An 18,222-nucleotide genomic window follows, 5' to 3' on the forward strand; every position below is an offset into this window, starting at 1 on the left:
ATACTAACGAAGAAATAATAAACAGAATCAAGCACTCACTAATTTGTCTTGGTGCATGAAACACAGATGCAACATGTGACAATTGTGACAGCAACCTGCCCTCATTATGGTTTTTGTCATCAACACAATTCACTGAACAGAATCCTATTGTTCCCTGACAGCATTTCAACGAGAAAGGTCGTTTCATGTCACCGACATGAAATAAATAAATAAAAGAACTCTTTCTACGTGAGCTATTTCTGGGGCAGTTCAATGGTTTTGTTTATCCCAGCATGGTATGGAAATTGTACTGTTTTGGAGCGGCAATCACTTCAGAGTTTGGTGAAAACTGCTCAGCATATCATAGGTTCGTCATTACCATCAATCGAGTCAATCAACAAACAACGCCGCCAGTCTAAGGCCCTAAGCATCATTAAGGATGCCTCCCGTCCCAACCCCAACAATAGACTGTTTCACCCCTCCCGTTCACATAGGCGGAAGGGCTACTTTCCATCAGTCCTCATTCTGTTGAACTCATAACCCCCCTCGGACAAATTAACTCCTCACTGTACACACACTGACTTTTAAAACTACAGTTTTTTTATTAGTATACCTATGCTGCTACTTTTTGCATTGGATTGATGCCATCAAGTAGCCTACATTTCGTTGTACACTTGTGTTCCATGACAAAATAAAATCCATCCATCCATAAAGAAAGCTTTGATTACTCGCCTTCTGTCTGTCAATTGATGGACATTACAGTAGCACAAGGAGGAGAAAACAAGCACACAAACTTTTCCAGCTTCTACCTAATGAGCCATGAAGCAGCTTTGGTGATGCTGTTGTGTGGTAGAACAGGGGGGCCGTGCACATGTGGCCACGGTGTATAAGACTGTGTATGCTCAGGAGCCGCTCACATGCTCAGCTGTGTAAGCCATAATGAGCTGTGATGTGTGGCTACGTGTGGAACAACACGTAGATGTTGTCAGGCAACCACCATCCCCACCTTTGATCTTATGCTTGGAGAGCAAGATTATTGATAGAATGGTGTGTGCGTGCGTGCGTGCGTGCGTGCGTGCGTGCGTGTGTGTGTGTGTTGCCAACCGTTCTTGATTCTGCAGGAGTTTTGTTGTTTTCAATCACATCAAGGACTCATTTGAAGACTCATTGAGGAATCATTGCGAGGACTCCTTTTTCCTTGAATTCTTCTTGATCAGGGAAATTCTGCCATTTTGCTTGGCAACCTGTGTCAGAGCCAGGTAAACAAGACTGCCCCTCTGCTCACATCCATTGATATGCAGCCAGGGCTATTCCTGTTAATTTGCTGGGTTTAGTTTGTTGGGTTTAACAATTCACATGCAAATCAAAGGCTATTGAATGTGATTCTTTTTCTGTCCATGCCACTTTGTTCCTGGGAAAAAAAGAAAAAAAAAAGGAATGGGAATGTTACGCTTGTTTAGTCGCTTTATTATTATATTATATGATTATTATATGAAACTCCATTCCCACATACAGTGGATGGAAATCGGAATCGGCCAATTAAAAAAATCGGCAGGTATGATATCAAACCGGCTGAATCGGTGACCGGCAGGTCACTGACATAAATACCGGTTTTATGCCAATTGTGTCTATGGCACTGCACAGCATAATGCTCTGGTCCTGTGACCAAAGTAAACATTAGCAAGTAGCAGCCAGTCTACTTAGTGGCAGCCTACAGAATACAGATGGTGCTGAGTACCTTAGCAATGTAAGGATATATTCCATAATCCTGTGTCAATGTCGTCTCCAAAAAGAAAGGGGGAAAAAAGCATGCGTCACCTGCTTTCCTTCTGCCTAGTCCAGACGGTCATATTAGACTGGATATTGTCTGTGATTTTGGATATTGTACTATTGTGATTGATTTGGCATTAGTGTTCTTCTAGCTTATTGGTACTCAAATTGAAGTATGTCTTGTAGGCCTACTTGGCCTGAAAAAAAGGGTATTGGAGCAACCCTATTTTCTAGTTCTTAGCTAAAGAAATAGGTATCGGAAAAATCGGTTTTGGCAGGTCAGACCTTCATAAAACCGATGGATCGGTATTGGCCAAGAATTTTGCAATCGGTCCATCTCTACAGTGTACACATACTCATTGTATCTAAATTATAAAATGTAATTGCACACATTCAATCATAAGGAGATATTCACTTTTGTGTGCTTTTAGCATCCCTTTGTATAATTCTGTACCACTGTAAATTTTTTGCAAACTGTTAATAAAGTCAGTCAATCAATCATCCATATGTGACCACAAAAACATTGGAAACTTTCATCTTGTGTAACAGCTCTGGCTAGGATAAATGTGGATGTGTGTGTGTGTGTGTGTGTGTGTGTGTGTGTGTGTGTGTGTGTGTGTGTGTGTGTGTGTGTGTGTGCGTGCGTGCGTGCGTGCGTGCGTGCGTGCGTGCGTGTGTATGCCCCTTAACCTGAGTCATGCTCTCTTATTCTCAAATTCCAATTGGTCAATTTGATTATAGGGCAACACTTGGATTGTTTGCTCTTGGGCAGGAAAAGAGAATTGTGAATTGTGTGGACAAAAACACAAAGGTTGGCCTATAATTGAGAAAAAAGGGGAATTGTAAAAAGTATAAAGCAAGAGAGCTCCACGGCCTGAAAACGTGGTGGGTAAACTGATAAATGAGGCTGGACTAGTCACAAGATAAAATGTTTTTGAGGCCTCCCGGTGTCAACACTATGGTGAGAACCTCCATCTAACTCCCTTTTCCTGCTCATAATTCAACTGACCTCTCCCACCCCATCTTCCGCCCTCTGATCTAAGTCGCCATTTTTTTGGCCCAGTTAAAGCCATCCTGCCTTGACATCCCCATGTGGATTATTCCTTGCATCATAGCGATGACGTTCTTACTCAGTGGTGGACTATAAGTACTCAACTCCAGCAGTACAGATGCTCCTGGTCAAATAGCCTATAATGCAGGGGTCTTCCACACCTAGGGGGTCCTCAGAGTTACTACAGGGGGGCCGCCAAATCCTTGTGTGATAGGATAACAACTTGAGCTCTCGCATCCCTATTTTGAGGAGAACTTTAGCCAAAAATAGCAGATCTACAAGCTCTCAACGCCTCGCAGCTTGTAGATCGGCTGTTTTTGGCAATAACTATAACGCAACAAATACAAATGGCAAAATTGTACTGGAGACAAAGATTGCTTTTAGAAATTCTTAAGTATTCAAAAGTATAAATAAAACAAAACATTTTCAGAAATGTTTCTATAATTGTGCAGAATGTCTGCATGCGAGTGAGTGTGTATGTGTATCCGTCCTTCGGCTATCTCAAGAACGGATTGAACATCTCCATGCATATAGGCCAGTGTGGGCATAAAAGGGACACAGATAGACACAAAACCTACAGTTTACAGTTAGTTTAGGCATTTAGCAGACGCTTTTAATCCAAAGCGACTTACAATAAGCAGATAATACATCACTATAATAAGCAAGATAAGATGTCAGAACATCAACAACAATATAACAAATGCATATGAATATCAATCTAAAAAAAACAATATAATCAGTAAAGAAAAAAGGATTCTAAAAAACCTAAAAACAAATGCTAACTAGCTAGCTACATGTATGGTCATTGAGTGTTTCAGTATAGTGCTATTGTAGCGTCCGAGACGGCGGTGTATTGTAGGGTTTCCATTGTACACTATGGGTTTAGGTGGTGTCTGAAAAGGTGAGTCTTCAGTCCACGGCGACTACACAGACAACGGGTACAGATATTGCAGAGACAGCGGGGCATGTGTTCCCAATCAATATAGACATGGGCCTGCCCTAGTCTTAAACAAAATAGCACATATTGTGAAAATGTAAAATTGCAGTGCGTTGTTAGATTGTGGAATGTGGATCGGCTATTTTACTCAAACTCAAGTGGTTAATTCATCATATATTATTGTAACTTTGGGTTCCAGCCTTCCCTATAGCCTACAATATTACAGTCTTTGAAAAGTATATAGAGTGAAAAAAACTCAAGTTAAGTTCATGTATATATATTTTTTTTACATAAGTACATTAATCAGGGTAATGCACTTTTTATTGTCTGCACTGTCTTTACTGAGAAAATATGTGTTTGTCTTTAATCATGAATACAGTAGGCCTACATAATAGGGTTTGGGTTGCTGAATAATGGGATCACAAAATATCATACAATCATATCACTGCCTAGAGAACTTTCATCCCCAATAAAACATTTTTTTCAGGAGCTTATTTCATAGTCAATCAAACAATATGTTTAATCCACCTTGTGTTTATATATAGCCTAGTTCTCTTACTATTTATAATCTATTTCTCTACACATATGTACACCCATATCCACACATTTGAGAACACCACAGCTCTGGCCTTTATACTACTAACATTTACATTGGAAAAACGTTGGACAGCAGGTGCTTTATGACTTGAGTTGTTGTCCTGACAATGTTTAGAACTATAGCACCACCTTGTGTTTGACATTAGGTACGACAACCTTAAAGCCAAATTCACCCTATACAAGCATTGATTGATTGAAGACTTTATTAGAAGAAGTTTGCATAGGAAAAAGTACAGTTTCATGACAGTACAGTTCACTGGTACAAGGTCTACTAAAAGGAGATCCTAGAAAAGACTAAGCTTATTTCCATAGGAAACCATTTAAGTATCTCATATAACATTGAATGACAGACGGATAGAACACAGTACTATGCAGTAGATATAGTCAGGAAAAAAAGGGGGAAACAATTTAAAAATAAAAAATAAAAACATCATACAGTATAGGTAAATACAAAGAGGGGTCAGGGGAGGGTAGGGCTGGGCTATGTTTGTTTTTACCAGTTGCGAACGGCTGCTGCCTGTAGGTGGTTTTTCAGGGCGATTTTAAAGGATGCTTGTGATCCACACTCCTTTAAGGCCTTCGGTAAGGCGTTCCACATTTTTGTGGTATAGCAGAAGAACGAGTTTGACCCTTTCTTTGAGGTGACTGGGTTGAACGTGATCTGTGGCGCTGCCTCTGGTGTTGTAATTATGGACATCCTTAACCTTTATAAAGTATTTTGCCAGGTACATGGGTATCTTAGTGGTGTAGTGCATCTTGTACACCAGGCCCATTGCAAGTTGCTGTACTCTGTCATCTACTCTGAGCCACCCCACTCTTAACTGGTGAGTAGCGGTGAGGTGAGTCTGATAGGGAAATGTCCAAGCGAAGAGAAACAAAAACAAAACCTGGTGGTTTACTGGTTTTTCATGGACCATAAAGTGTAGTAATAGTCTCCATAGCCGTTTCTATTTCTGAGTTACACTGAAAATACATGGTTGTGATAGAAATGCAACAAAAAACAATAGGTAAACATCTAAACCATGGGTCTTCAACAGGGGGTCCGGGACCTCTAGACCCACGTGACCCATGTGACTTTGCTAAATCTTTGTTCAGATTGTCTGTCAGTCATTTCTAGAAGATGCATACCCTTTATTTTGAAAGATTTCCTTCAAAATATATTTTTCATGAATTTCTGCAACCTAAGAACTTTAATAGGTCTTAGGTCACGTGACTTTGATAGCTAAATCTTTGTTCACATTGTCTGTCAGTCATTTCTACAAGATGCACACCGCCCAAGGAGACATTTTGGAAAAATGTGTCCGCACAATCTTTCATAATGATTTGTAGCTAGCTACTAGTGGGTAGAAATGGCATTGAACCTAGCCATATACACCAATTGATTGATTGATTGATTGATTGATTGATTGATTGATTGATTGATTGAAGACTTTATTAGAAGTTTGCATATAACAAGGTACAGTTTCATGACAGTACAGTTCACTGGTACAAGGTCAACTAAAAGGAGATCCTAGTAAGCTTTTGGGCTTATTTACACAGGAAACCATTTTGGTATCTCATATAACATTGAATGACAGACGGATAGAACACAGTCTATGCAGTAGGGGAAAAAATGTTATGCAATAGATATTTACAATAGAAGGGTCAGGGGGAGGGTAAGGCTGGGCTAGGTTTGTTTTTACCAGTTATGAGTGGAGGGCTGCTGCCTGTAAGTGGTTTCAGGGCAATTTTAAAGGATGTTAGGGATTTTTACACTCCTTTAAGGCCTTCGGTAAGGTGTTCCACATTTTGGTGGTATAGCAGGAGAACGAGTTTGACCCTTTGTTTGAGTGTTGTAATTGTGAACATCCTTAACGTTTTTAAAGTATTTTGTATCTTGTACACCAGGCCCATTGCAAGATGCTGTGCTCTGTCATCTACTCTGAGCCACCCCATGCTTAACTAGTGAGTAGCGGTGAGGTCTGATAGGAAAGGAACACACGCGCACGCACGCACGCACACACACGCACGCACGCACACACACACACACACACACACACACACACACACACACACACACACACACACACACACACACACACACACACACACACACACACACACACACACACATACAGAAACTTACAGAATCACCCCCCCAACACACTCACATACTCTGTACATACACAAAAGAAAAGACACCCCCACACAAGCACACTGCCAGACAAACACACAATTGTGTAGGGAGTGTAAAGCACCCAGTTTGTGTATTCACTGTAAGTTAAACGGGTATGATTAGTCATGCCCCGACGATACTCTCTCTTATATAACTGTACCTGACAGTTATTGCAACAGCACCAGAAAATGTATCGATTTTCTTGGAAGGTTCTGTAGACCAAAGGGACCGTTTGTTTGGTTCTACAAAGGTCAAATGATTCCCTGCTGCTGTGCAATATATTGTCAACTTGTATCCGAGTTGTTTGGTTAAAAGCGAGGGCTTTGGGGCACCCAAGGAAAAATGCACCGAGGCAGGGTTAAACAATTGAGGTCCACTGACAGTCAGAAAAATAGCAATATAGCAGTGGGTAATGTGTCATGATCTCTTATTCATCATCATCATCTCGCTTGTCCGCGTCCATGTAGATAAGTGCACGACACGTGTACACAGCGGCAAACCCATAGACCACTCTACCAGAATGGATTTGCCGCTCTGACATCACGCTCTGGCTTCACTGTGATGTCACACTAACAGAATCCCTTTTATGCCCATATATGGAGTTCCCAAATCCCTTTTATGCCCATATATGGAGATATGGAGATCCCTGTGATGCCAGGGGAACAAATCCCTTTTATGCCCATATATGGAGATCCCTGATGTCCACTTCCCTGAAGTCCACATCACTGTGGTGCGACCTCCCCTTTTATGGCCATATATGGAGATCCCTGATGTCCACAACCCTATGTCCTCAATCCTCATCCCTGATGTCCACATCACTGTGGCCCTTTAGGGCGAGGTCGCTTGTCACCCTGAAGCGTCTTAGTAGTAATAATATCATAATATCAACTGTAGGTGCATAACTGAAGTGATATGCAGACATGTGCCAGACTGTGTAGGCAACACCCAGACTGTAGGCAACACCACATTTTGACAGCGCTGAGCAATGTTCCAGAATATTCCCTGAAGGAGTTCAACAGACTGATTTGCATGTGAAAAAGACACGCACGCACATCCCATAACCTGCTAGGCTGGGTGCTGGATCAAAAGTTCAACCCGTGGAAAAATAAATGAAATCTGCACACCAGCGTAATACTGTAATACTCCAATTTGTGGAATTTATTGGTAACGTTCGAGCCGGCAGAGACTTCTTCAGACCTTAACAATCGATGCAGACACAGGCAGCTTTAATTCAGATTGTCATCTGCGTGTGACGGCAATAATAATAATAATAATAATAGCTTGGATTTATATAGCGCTTTTCTAAATACCCAAAGCGCTTTACAACAGAAAGAAACAACAACTTTATTAGGATAAACTTTAAAAACAACAAATACAAATACAAAAGAGTTAAAAGTAGATCAAGTACTAGGGAGGCATAATTTGCCAGACCTCAGCTGGGATATGCTATCTTGAAGAGGTGAGTTTTTAGTGAAGCTTTGAATGAGGGGAGGGAGGGAGCGCTTCTGAGGTAATCTGAGGCAATCTGTTTCTGTTCGCGGATGATTCGGCTCTCCTGGTCTCAGGCAGTGACAAATTGCAGGTTGAAAAGGCCCTCAACTTTGAATTAGATAAAATCTGCACCTGGCTCAATGACAATTAACTGTCAATACAACTATAGGCAAAACCAAATCCATCCTCTATGGATCTAGTCATAATCTCAGCAAATAGATAACTTCACAATCAAAGTAGGTGATACTGTGATAGTAACATGTCCTTGGTTCGAACTCCCTTCGGTCCGACTAACCCTAACCTCAGTAAAACTATGCCTAAACCTAACCTTAACCTTAACCCTAACCTCAGTAAAACTAATGCTGGTGAACGCTAACCCGGTGAATTTTAACCTGTTCGGACCAACGGCAGTTCGAACCATGGGGCCGTCCCCGCTGTGATATCAAGAAAAAATGAAATAAAGTTAAAGCTCCAAACAGCCCAGAACAAACTGATTAGGGTCCTGCTTGGCCTTTCTTCTCGGGCCCACCTCACTGCTTATCACTACATAAGCGTGAGGTGGCTTACAGTAGCTGACAGAGTACAGCGTCTTGTAATGGACCTGGTGTACAAGATACACTACCCCAAGATACCCATGTACCTGACTAACTACTTCAAAAACGCCCACAACTACAACACCAGAGGCAGCTCCACTAATCACGTTCAGCCTTTTTTGGCTCTAAAAAAGGCTCAAATTCGTTCTCCTGCTGTACCACTAACATGTACTGGAACGCACTCCTGCAAGCCCTAAAGGAGAGTAAATCCCTAACCTCCTTCAAAATTGGACTGAAAAATCACCTACAGACAGACGGCTGCTACTCGAAACTTGTAAATAGACTAAGCCCATACTCTCCTCCCATTTTCCACTGTAACTATCTGCTTCTTCTGTTAGTTTGTTTGTTTTTCTTTTTATTCTTAATTTTCTGATTTTATAATTGATGTTATCCCATGCAAAGTACACGGTCCCATCCTCTTTTACAGTACACTTTAAGAAATAATAAGACATAATAAGACAATAAAGCCATAATAAGAAATAATGTGTTGGTAATTAGAGCTAATATATTTTATTAGACAGAAACAAATACAGAATAGTAGAAAGAGCGAATACATTCTCTGGCACCGTCACCGACCAGCAGTCGCTGGTCAGCCACCGCACGGACGGGCAGTTTACCGCTACGGGACCTGCCAGTCCGTGCGGCGGCCGCCGGTCCTACTGGCGGGACTGCTGGTCCTATCGCCGGCGATGCAGTGCGACTGCTGGTCGAACTGCCAGTCGTGCGGCAGTGTCTGCCGCTGCAGTTCCGCGACAGGTGACGGTGCCAGAGAATGTATTCGCTCTTTCTACTATTCTGTATTTGTTTCTGTCTAATAAAATATATTAGCTCTAATTACCAACACATTATTTCTTATTATGGCTTTATTCTGTCTTATTATGTCTTATTATTTCTTAAAGTGTACTGTAAAAGAGGATGGTACCCTGTGTTCTATCTGTCTGTCTTTCAAAATTTATATGAGATACATAAAGTGGTTCCTGTGTAAATAAGCCGAAAAGCCTACTAGGATCTCCTTTTAGTTGACCGTGTACCAGTGATTTGTACTTTTTCATATTGCAAACTTCTAATAAATTCTTCAATCAATCAAAACCATGTGAAACCTGTTCAGGAGTCTGGTGGAATGACTTCTGATGCACCGGTCCGGTATTGCTTTATAGCCGGAGGCCACAGTAGCGGCGTGAACAACAGCTTGTGGCTGCATGGGGTGATGGCCCTGGTGATCATGCACTGATCTACTCATCCTTTCTTTACACACCATTTCCAGTATATTTCCTGGAGGTAGATGTAAATGCCTCATTGTAGCAGATTGGTAGCAGACAATGGAAGCATGAGCTGCAACTCCAAAGTGTGAAGTTCACAAAAACCTAAACCGTTAAAAACTCTGTGATGTAATCAATACATAGTTGTCTGCATCTTTACAGAACAGAGGCTACTTAATAAAAGCCTGGTGATAATAGCAATTAGTCTAATTCTTACACTTGATTGCAAGGTAAATAGTTTGCAAAAGAATACCTTAGATATAGATATAAAATGACCTACTTTAAACCAGATTCAACAGTTACACAGTGAAGTTACTAAAAAGTAGTAGAGTCAACAAAAAATGTGTACCACTTTACTTGGCTTCACTCAGGCTTTGCAGAGGATTACTGACCTTAGCCCATGTAAACAATCACTGCAACTAGTGCATTATCTCCTAACTCTGCAACTAAATCTATGACTGTCTTCAAGCTGTAGGAGAGTATTTTATGACTGCATGAGCCTGTCCAATATTGTAATATCACCGTATGACAATGCTCAAGGAAAGAGTTAATGTGATTTAGTGGCCTTTATAGAAGGACTTTATATTGCATATTGTGTTGTTTTTGTTTCAAAATGAGATCAAGCTAAAGTCATGTCAACTACACTAAACTAAGACGAAGACTTGGCTCAAACTTGGACAATCAGGCTACTTTAGCTTAATCAAACAACCCCATTTGCATTAACAGACATTGATTTTCCTGTGTGTAAAACAAGGAAGAGACAAATCACCAATACATTAGGAAATAGAGCAGGCTGCTATGGCAAAACAGTGCATGGATTTTCTCGCACTCTCACACTCAACAAACGTTGACGAAGCACACTGTGATTGAGATCTTTGTTTTGAATAGGTGGCATTTACTTTGAGCACTTTGTACCTTTTAGCTGATGATGTAAGAACAGCATCCCCCCTTGTCATCCCTTGGAGAATATGAACTGACTTGCCTTTTACCTAATATGAGATGGAGACGTCTAGCTGCATTCAGGACTGTTAACCCTCTCTTATCTTTTTTTTATTGCGACCGTAGGTCGCAGATTAGTATGTGAACATCACAGCTTGTCCGTATGTGTGTATCTCTGTCTGTCTGTCACAGCTGGCCCAATCTGGCAAGCCATCGTCAAAGAAAGGGGAACGCCCACTCGGTCTAACCCTACTTCCTTTGAAGTAGCCATCATTGACTCTTGTCTCGAGAGATTGAGCCTGGCCTGACACTGTGGTTCTATGGGTTTGTCGCTCTGACATCATGCTCTGATGTCACTGTGATGTCACACTAACAGAATCCCTCTATGCCCATATGGAGTTCCCTGATGTTGTCAATATTAGGCCCATATCAAACAGGACTTCATATGGGAATGCCCATTTATGGAGGCCACATCAGCCACATACCACACTAACAGAATCCATATATAAGGCCAAGACGTCATAGGACTTTCACATAACGAATAACTGAGCAAGCATGTTTGGGCTCTCACAGCATATCTCCATATACAGTACATGGATCTCCATATATGGGTCCAGGGGTCTCCATATATGGGTAACTGGTCTGTTATACATCACTGGCCAGATGGACAAGAATTGCGAGGTCGCATGTCGCCCTGAGGCGTCTTACTAGTTATTATTATCCTCGTAATTCCGATGTATTCAACTTTCTTAATTGTATACTCTAATCTTATTCTATACATGCATACAGGATATATTTCACTGTAGACTGCATAATGTAGCTAATGGTGTTCAACTGTTAGACTGGGGACCCCCACACACTGAAGACAACCAGTGTCATTCCAGGGAGTGAGAGGAATATGCTGCAGGGCTGATTGCTCCTGGTTGATGAGCTCTGTTTGCAAGTCTCTGCAGCAACTGTTGAGATCTACTGATTGATGGCAGATAGATGGATTGAACCAGCGCAGAATTCCAAAGATAAGGGCGTGTGAAAGGGAGCAAGTGTGTGTGTGCGTGTGCGTGCGTGCGTGCGTGCGTGCGTGCGTGCGTGCGTGTGTGCGCGCGTGTTTGAGTGAGTGTATGCAGGGGCGTCACAAGGGAGGGAAAAGTGGCACTGAGTTACAGGCCCCAATGTGGAGGCTGGTGGGGCCTTCATTATTTTATACATTAGCTAAAAAAAATAGCAGATCTACAAGCTCACAGGCTCACAGCGCGGCACCGAGTGCCACGCTGCGAGCTTGTAGATCTGCCATTTTTGAAAAGTCGTGAAAATGTGTAAAATCTTTGAATATATGTATTTTTTAAGCGAACATTTGTAACTCAAATTTTGCTTCAAGGGGGTCCCTGGAACGGAATATTTTGAGATGGGGGTCCGTGGCCGAATACATATCATTTTGGGGGTCCTTCACATGAAAAAGTTTGAACAACACTGATTTCACGATTTTTCAAAAATTGCAGATCTACAAGCTCGCAGCGTGGCACTGAGTGCCTTGTGAGCTTGTAGATCTGCTATTTTTCAATAGTTAAAGCACAAAATAATGTATAATAATGCGTTTCCATTCTAAATGGTTTCAACCCCCTTCCCTCTATGAAGAACATTCATGGGGGGCCCGCAGTGAATCCTTTGCCACCCTTTTTACATTTGCCAGGACGCGTGGGTGGACTAGAAGAAGTGCTCGGAAGAGCACTTCTTCTAGTTTGTTTTGGGGTGTTTGAGTCAAAGGTCAATTTGACCTGGAGCCATGAAGGGTGCCATGAAAATGCTGAGTGAGTGTTTGCAGGACCTGAGGGGGAGGTTTGGCACCACAATCAGGAGAAGGAACAGACAGGACATAGATGGGTTTATGGTCCACGTTACACTGATAAAACTAGATGCGTGCGCAGAGTCCGTACCAAAATTAGCCAATGAAACCAGCGCTCCCCAAAACAACAGGTTTGAGGATTGGACGGAATTGATTACATGATACAGTCAGCTGTGCATTTAGTCTCGATGTTTGTAAACAAGAAACCCGTCTATAGGAGGAGGGGTACATGGTTGGGGTGGGGGCATTAGAGAGGGGACTAACAGCAGGAGCAGAGTATATAAGACCAGATTATTGGTCAGTTGGTGTGTGTGTGAGAGAGACAGAGAGAGCTCAACAAAGACACACACAGGTCTCCACCATGAAGCAATGTGCGTTATTGTCCCTGTTGGTGATGGGGTTGGTGTGCGTCCACGGCGCGCCGCTGGAGCAGGTAGGCGTGAAGCCAGGCTCTTGCCAGGATGCGCAGGCACTCAACGCTGCAGGTCTAGCGCTCACCGAGATCAACAAAGACCGCCAAGAGGGCTTCGTCCTGAGCCTGTACCGTCTGGCTAACGTCAACCAGATGAAACACGTGAGTCAAGAATCTTACTGGTGCCAGAGATGATGAAAATACAGCCGCAAAATAACGCCGTCTTTGGTGCTTATGTGAAATTGTTTGTACAGGACAGAAGGAGTTCTGTGATAGGCTGGAAATTAATGTGGAGTTCATCCTGGTGATGATAATTCAGGTTTTCTCATGGGTCAGGGGTCATCGCCCTGTTGGCTTGTGGGGGAACATTTTTATCAAAATTCTATTTTTGACATACAAAATGAGAAGACAATAATATTACAAAAGTGTGTACAAAGAGTACAAATGGAACCAAATTGGTTCCATTTGTACACTCTTAGGGGCCTTTTCCACCGGCAAAGAACTGGTTCGGTTCTTTCTCCCACCTATGGGATGAACCAGAGGTGTGCTTTTCCACCGAGAACCGGAGTTGGTTCCGAACCGTAAAAGTTGGTTCGGAACCGGAACCACAAAATCCTTGGTTTTTGTGGTTCCAGAGCCAAATCCTTGGCTCTGGTTCAATCTGGTGGAAACGCAAGCCGGTTCGCAAGAACAAACCAAGTTTCCCAAGAAAGTTGAACCGGCACTGGTTCTGGAACCGGTTCTTTGTGGGTGGAAAAGGCCCCTTAGTGTTATGGGGGTCCTTGCAAATGAAACATTTGAGAAGCATTAGTACTAGTTGGACTCATAATAGTAAATAAGTGTCATACATATTCTGAAGAAAACCTGGAGACTGACATTCAGTAAATGGATCTTAAGATGAAAATAAGAACATTATAATGGTGTGTAAAACAGAAAATCTAGAATTGGCCACGGACAAAACCAAGTCGTGCCACGGACACATTTGTCCGTGTCCAGACATGTTGACGACCCCTGATTATGTTGTGTATATTTTCCAGGGAGAGACAGGAGTGGTGTTCTACTTGACACTGGATGTTGAGGAAACCAACTGCCATGTCCTCAGCAGGAAGGACTGGAAGAACTGTGAAGTTCGCACTTCTGATCAAGTACCGGTTAGTAAACACGTTTACACACACACACACACAGACACACACACACACACACACACACACACACACACACACACACACACACACACACACACACACACACACACACACACACACACACTCACTCACTCACTCACTCACTCACTCACTCACTCACTCACTCACTCACTCACACACACACACACACACACACAGACACACACACACACACACACACACACAGACACAGACACACACACACACACAATATGTGAATAAGTACACATACTGTACACATTATGCTTGTGCCCACAGGATCTCTCTCTCCCACTCACACGCAAATTTGTAAATCATTTATTATTAGTTGATGTTTTTCTTTCTTGTTTTGATCCCCTCCCCCTTCTTCTTCCCTCTCTTTCTTCTATGGAAATAACGATAATTAGGGGAACAAAAACTAATTTCACCCACTCCTTTACTAGATCTGTGATCTGACAATAAAGTTCATTGATTACGATTCAGAAATAAATTGAAAAAGTCGAGCTATCCCTGTTCACCGGTACACCAATTGAAATCCACATCCAGTATTAACTGCATCTTTTCTGCATTGTTTAGGTGTATGGACAGTGCAAAGCCTCCATTTTCATCAGTAAGGTGCACAGAGTGGTGCGTCTCTACAAATACAACTGCATGATCAGACCAGGTAAAAACATAACTGTGCAATATTGAAATAGGTTTGATTTTCAAAACTGACCCCCAATGACCACCCATTACAACATGTAAAATATGTATAATCCAGTGTGTATGTATTAGATTTTCAGCACTCAAACTGTACTAAATGAAATGCAGTACTGTAGCTAAATTAACAATTACCACTGTTTTCATTGACTTAATCACGCTCCATTCAATGTACACCATCTCTCCGACTCCAGTTCCAGCAGAAAAGGTGGTTGAGGTGTGCCCCGACTGCCCTTCCCACATTGCCAAGGACAACACTGAGATTGTGAAAACAGTCACCCTCTCCCTGGAGAAGTTCAACAAGGAGAGCGCGCTATCCAAGCGCTTTGCTTTGCTCAACATCACTCGGGCAACCTCCTCGGTCAGCACTTGACATGTCCTTAAAAGAATATCTGACAATGCGTCTGTGTGTGAATTGCGACATTTTAATCTAATGATGTGTGTGTGTTCTCAGATTGGCGGTATGGCGTCATTCTACAATGTAGAATACACTGTACAGGAGACCACCTGTACCAAGAGTGCTGACTCAACAAAGGCGGACCAGTGCCCCCTCATGGAGTGCGAGTTTTCTGTAAGTTACTATAGTTTGCAACCGAGACGGTGTCAGCCTTTAGTCTTTTAAAAGGCTTTTAGTGTATCTTTTAGTGTATGGAAGAAATTAGACAGTACAAAACACATTATAAATTTGAATATAAACAGGATTTCAAATAACAAAGGCGCATAATTATTGGTGGGTGGTGGTTGTTGTTGTTTTGTATATGCTAACAACAGTGATTTGTCATGGAGATTTCGACTATGTAAAGTCTAATGTGTGTGTTTTTTTAATCCCTACCACAGCACAAAGGGCATTGCAAGGGTAGCCACTCCCACCATCCTGGTGGTGAGGATGTCTCTGTAGAGTGTGAGATCTATGAGCCTGAGGTAAGATTTCTCTTAAGTCTTCCACTCTACACTGAGCCCTGTGTTTAGTTCTGTATGGATGTAACTGGCTGTTCTTGCATTGCATTGTTCCCAGGCTGCTGAGAAAGAGAAGAAGCTCCACCTGCTGGGAGGAGAGACAGACCACAGCCATGCTGAGTCCCACACGGAGGGCGTGGACCAGACACACGATGCCGCGCACGACGCCACGCAGGGGCACCCCCACGACCACGTGCACGACCACACCAAGAGCCACCAGCAACACAGTGCCCAGGGGGAGAACGCCGATCATCACCACACGCATGACCACGCAGAGGGCTCTCACGATCACTCCCATGACCATGGGCACGGAGAGGGCCACGATCACTCCCATGACCATGTCCACGATCACTCCCATGACCATGGCCACAATCACACCCATGACCATAACCACGCAGAGGGCTCTCACGATCACTCCCTTGACCATGGGCACGGAGAGGGCCACAATCACGCCCATGACCATGACCACGCAGAGGGCTCTCACGATCACTCCCTTGACCATGGGCATGGAGAGGGCCACAATCACAATCACACCCATGACCATGACCACGCAGAGGGCTCTCACGATCACTCCCTTGACCATGGGCACGGAGAGGGCCACAATCACACCCATGACCATGACCACGCAGAGGGCTCTCACGATCACTCCCTTGACCATGGGCACGGAGATGGCCACGATCACTCCCATGACCATGTCCACGATCACTCCCATGACCATGGCCACAATCACACCCATGACCATGACCACGCAGAGGGCTCTCACGATCACTCCCATGACCATGGGCATGGAGAGGGCCACGATCACTCCCATGACCATGTCCACGGAGAGGGCCACGATCACTCCCATGACCATGTCCACAGAGAGGGCCATGATCACTCCCATGACCATGGGCACGGACACGACCACGTTCATGCTCACCACGCCAAGGCACACGACCACAGCGGCGATTTCCCCAACCAACACCACAAGTACCACACTGACACGGACACGCACACGCATGAGCATGACCACGAGCAAGCCCTGGACCACGACCACAAGCACGCTCACCTGCACGAGCACGAGCACCATCACCACCACCACGAGCACAAGCATGAGCCTCACCACCATCCAGAGGGCATGGTGAGAGTGCTGCCTGCCCTCGGCCAGCCCATGAACCTCCCCTCCTTCCCCGACCAGCCGGCGGCAGGGCCAGAGGTGGGAGTCACCCTGCCCCTCATCCCTGACCCCCAGATCCCCGGTGAGCGGGAGCCCACCATCCTGCCCTTCCCCTCGTCTGTCTCTGCTGATTGCCCAGCCGCTGCCCCAACCAGGGAGGGAGTCGACCTGGTTGCAAAGCTCTTTGCTGAAGACCCCATGTTCAAGGTTCAGGCTGCTGCGTGAGGAGACAGCTGCTGCTCCCTGGGGAACGGAACTGATCTGAACACATGCGTGCAACAACATACACATCCTGAAATATGGTGTCAGTCTGGCTAATGGGACTTACACAGAGCGGAAGATGGATGAGAAGAGAAGTTAACGATGTCAACACGTCTCAATCAGAATTATTGACTATGATTACTGGCATTCCATTGCTCTCCTTATACAATATTTATCAACCCCTACTGCCTCTCTTTTCCATCACTAAACTGTGAATTCCCTGTTCACCACTGCATCATGCAGTGTCTCTCTCTCTCTCTCTCTCTCTCTCTCTCTCTCTCTCTCTCTCTCTCTCTCTCTCTCTCTACTGCGTAGTGAATATGTAAATGCATTTAATGTCATATGGCATACAGCCTTAAAGGTATATTCAGTGATTGTATTTCATTCAAATAAAAATATAATTGTAAATGTTCCATTCATTCTCCTCACTAGAATGTGTGCTGACCATATAAGGACTTCCACCATGGCCCGTGTTCGGTTTTCAGAGGTGGCCAGCCAGTCCTCGACCAATCAGGGTAGAGTATGGCCGTAGTTATGTTATGATGTTTAGTTATGATGGTCAAAGGCCAATCCACACCAATGCAACTCCTTGCAACATGCAACTACTTGCTCTACGTGCAACCTTTATCCACAATGTTGCAAGGAGTTGCATTGGTGTGGACTGGCCTTAAAAACCTTTTGCTGCAAGGAGTTGCGACTAGTTGCATTGGTTTTTGATTGATTGATTGAAGAATTTATTAGAAGGTTGCATATACCGGTAGGAAAAAGTACAGTTTCATGACAGTTCCATTCACTGGTACAAGGTCAACTAAAAGGAGGTCCTAGTAAGCTTTTCGGCTTATTTACACAGGAACCACTTTACGTACTGGTACGGTCTGGTCTTAACATTTGAAAAAGTTATTGAATGTCCCAGCATAACAATACTGTTCCCAACATTTAAATCTCATTGATCACATGACACAG

General features: G+C 43.5%; 1 protein-coding gene across 1 annotated transcript; it reads left to right on the forward strand.

Moving 5' to 3' along the window:
- The first annotated feature begins 12,914 nt into the window (after positions 1 to 12,914).
- On the forward strand, positions 12,915 to 17,559 carry LOC308286595 (uncharacterized protein). The gene is made up of 7 exons (XM_080727680.1): positions 12,915 to 13,185; positions 14,061 to 14,174; positions 14,763 to 14,850; positions 15,080 to 15,246; positions 15,340 to 15,456; positions 15,723 to 15,806; positions 15,901 to 17,559. The coding sequence occupies exons 1-7, from the start codon at positions 12,973 to 12,975 to the stop codon at positions 17,221 to 17,223; spliced, it is 2,106 nt and encodes a 701-aa protein (XP_080583806.1). The 5' UTR covers positions 12,915 to 12,972; the 3' UTR covers positions 17,224 to 17,559.
- The last annotated feature ends 663 nt before the right edge of the window (positions 17,560 to 18,222 follow it).

Source organism: Nannobrachium achirus (assembly GCF_963921795.1).
Source record: "Nannobrachium achirus genome assembly, chromosome: 1".
NCBI lineage: Eukaryota > Metazoa > Chordata > Actinopteri > Myctophiformes > Myctophidae > Nannobrachium > Nannobrachium achirus.